At 51.7% G+C, this 2,590-nt stretch overlaps 1 protein-coding gene across 1 annotated transcript; it reads right to left on the bottom strand.

Annotated features, from left to right (window-relative positions):
- Positions 1–347: 347 nt before the first annotated feature.
- Positions 348–1,148, bottom strand: LOC113979702 (olfactory receptor 14J1-like; the record flags this gene model as incomplete). Its single annotated transcript, XM_027707014.1, has 2 exons — positions 348–1,034; positions 1,080–1,148. Coding segments are annotated over 2 exons (756 nt in total), but the record flags the coding sequence as incomplete, so codon positions are not given.
- Positions 1,149–2,590: the final 1,442 nt, after the last annotated feature.

Here is a 2,590-nt window from a genome sequence, read left to right as displayed (position 1 = left end):
TCTGGCCCAGCTCTGACCAGAGGCCCTGACCCTGCAGCTGCAGAGAAGTCAGAGAGGAAAGATGTCAGGCAAACAAGTCAAGGCAGAGTTCTTTATTTGGTATAAGCACACAGTGAGTACAATTGCCAATTTGTACAGCCTGTGGGCCAGGCTAGAAAGGCAAACACTGAATTGAAAATGGTGTTTATATATAAATAAATATATATATATATATATTTATATATATAAAGACTTTTTGGTGTGACCAAATTCTCACAATAATAACACCCCTCCCAGGAGCAAAAAATAGAGAAGGTATGTTGGGCCTTTACTGAAGTCCATAACAGGATTGGCCTTTAATGAGGTACATAACATGCAGAAGAAAGAGAATTTATTGCTTCTGAAAAATATCCAGTTTTCAGTTTCCTCATGGCATTCTTGAGCTCCTGATTCCTGAGGCTGTAGATGAAGGGGTTCAGTGATGGAGACACCACTGAGTACATAAGTGACACAATAAGATCCAGGGATGGGGAGGAGATGGAGGGGGGCCTCAGGTGGGCAAACATGATAGTGCTGAGGAACAGAGAGACCACAGCCAGGTGAGGGAGGCACGTGGAAAAGGCTTTGTGCTGTTCCTGCTGAGAGGGGATCCTCAGCACAGCCCTGAAGATCTGCACATAGGAGAAAACAATGAAAACAAAACAACCAAATGCTACACAGCAAATAACTACAATGAGCCCAATTTCCCTGAGGTAGCCTGAGTGTGAGCAGGACAGCTCGAGGATGTGTGGGATTTCACAGAAGAACTGGTCCAGGGCATTGCCCTGGCACAGGGGCAGGGAAAATGTATTGGCTGTGTGCAGCAGAGAATTGAGAAAGCCAGTGGCCCAGGCAGCTGCTGCCATGTGGGCACAAGCTCTGCTGCCCAGGAGGGTCCCGTAGTGCAGGGGTTTGCAGATGGCAATGTAGCGGTCGTAGCACATGATGGTGAGAAGGAAATACTCTGTTGACATGAAGAATAAAAGGAAAAAGAGCTGTGCAGCACATCCCATGTAGGAGATGGTTGTGGTGTTATGGAGGGAATTGTGCATGGCTTTGGGGACAGTGGTGCAGATGCAGCCCAGGTCTGTGAGGGAGAGGTTGAGCAGGAAGAAGCCCATGGGGGTGTGCAGGTGGTGGTCACAGGCTACGGTGCTGAGGATGAGGCCGTTGGCCAGGAGGGCAGCCAGGGAGATGCCCAGGAAGAGCCAGAAGTGCAGGAGCTGCAGCTCCCGCCTGTCTGCCAATGCCAGGAAGAGGAACTGGGGCATGGAGCTGCTGTTGGACATTTGCTGTTCCTTAGGACAGGGTCTGTTCAGAAAAGGAAAGCACAGGGAACAATTAAGACAGCCCCCTCTCAGCAAAGGCAAGTGCACTTTTCAGGGAAATCCCCTCCAGGTCAAGGCATTTCTTTTCTCTGGTTTGTGCTCTCTCAGGGTGCTGTGAGGAGCAGGAGCTCTGGCCATGTGCTGCCAAGGACTCAGCTTTGCTCTGCTGCAGTGCAGACATGGAGCTGGTTTGGGACAGCTCTCATGATCACAGGGGATGTCACATGGAACCCAGGTCTGATGGAAAAGTTCAATTCATGCACTGTTGTCTCAGAGCAATTTGGGCTGCAGGAGAAAGGCACAATGTATCCTTAAAATAATTTTGCCTGGGTGTTTTGGTTACAATCATAACACCTGGAGGTGTTTTCTTAGGGTCAAATTTTTCTGATGACAAATCTGAAGAGTATTGAGCCGGGACAGGCAGAAGGGCTGAGCTCTCCCTTGCTTATTGCAGAGCCAGGAGAGCTGCAGTGCCTCTCAGTCTGTTTCCCATCTGCCCTGCACTTTCCCTTGGGCTGCCTTGAAGAGGACTTCACACACAGATTCATCTTTTAAAACCCCACCAAGATCTGTGCTGAGAGCAGGGCAGCGCTGCTTGAAAGGGCAGCTCTGTGAAGTGTCCCCTGTGCCAGCTCAGAGGTGCAGCTGTGCTGGACAGAGCAGGACAGGAGCCCTCCCGCAGAGAAGCCAAGGGCTGGGACAGGAGAGTGCCCACCCCCAAGGGAAGGTTCAGCACTGCCCAGAATCCTGTGCTCATCTCTGATCCTGCCTGAAATATTCATCTCTGAGAGTAAAATGGTTTGAATTTCAGTGCAGCCTCCTGACCTGAGAGAACAATGTCTATGCTACAATGCCTAAGCAGCAAACACACCTCAGGACAAATTCCTTTCCTGTAGCCCCTGTCTTTTCTGAGCATTGCAAAACATTCTCCATTCAATATGGTGTAGTGGTCTGGAGCTGTGAGCAGGTCTGACCCTGCACCAGGGAGACATGGAAAAGATCCTCCCTGAGCTGCCAGGTTTGCTCCTTGCCCACAGCCCTTGTGCCCCAGCCCTGGGAGCAGCTCCCCGGGCCGGCTGAGAGCTGCCCCTGGCAGGCAGCAGAGTCCCTGCCCAGCACAGCGCCCTGGGCTGCAGGACCCTGCTCTGCCCCACAGCCCTGGGCACCCCTGGCTGCACCCCCGGCTTCACAGCTCTGCCAAACTGCCCCAAAACAGCCCCTGCTCACCCATCCCATCAGCTGGG

The sequence above is a fragment of the Neopelma chrysocephalum genome, unplaced genomic scaffold (assembly GCF_003984885.1).
Source record: "Neopelma chrysocephalum unplaced genomic scaffold, ASM398488v2 Primary Assembly neopelma1_87853, whole genome shotgun sequence".
NCBI lineage: Eukaryota > Metazoa > Chordata > Aves > Passeriformes > Pipridae > Neopelma > Neopelma chrysocephalum.
The sequence above is the reverse complement of the archived record's forward strand: the minus strand, read 5'-3'. Positions and strand labels throughout refer to the sequence as shown.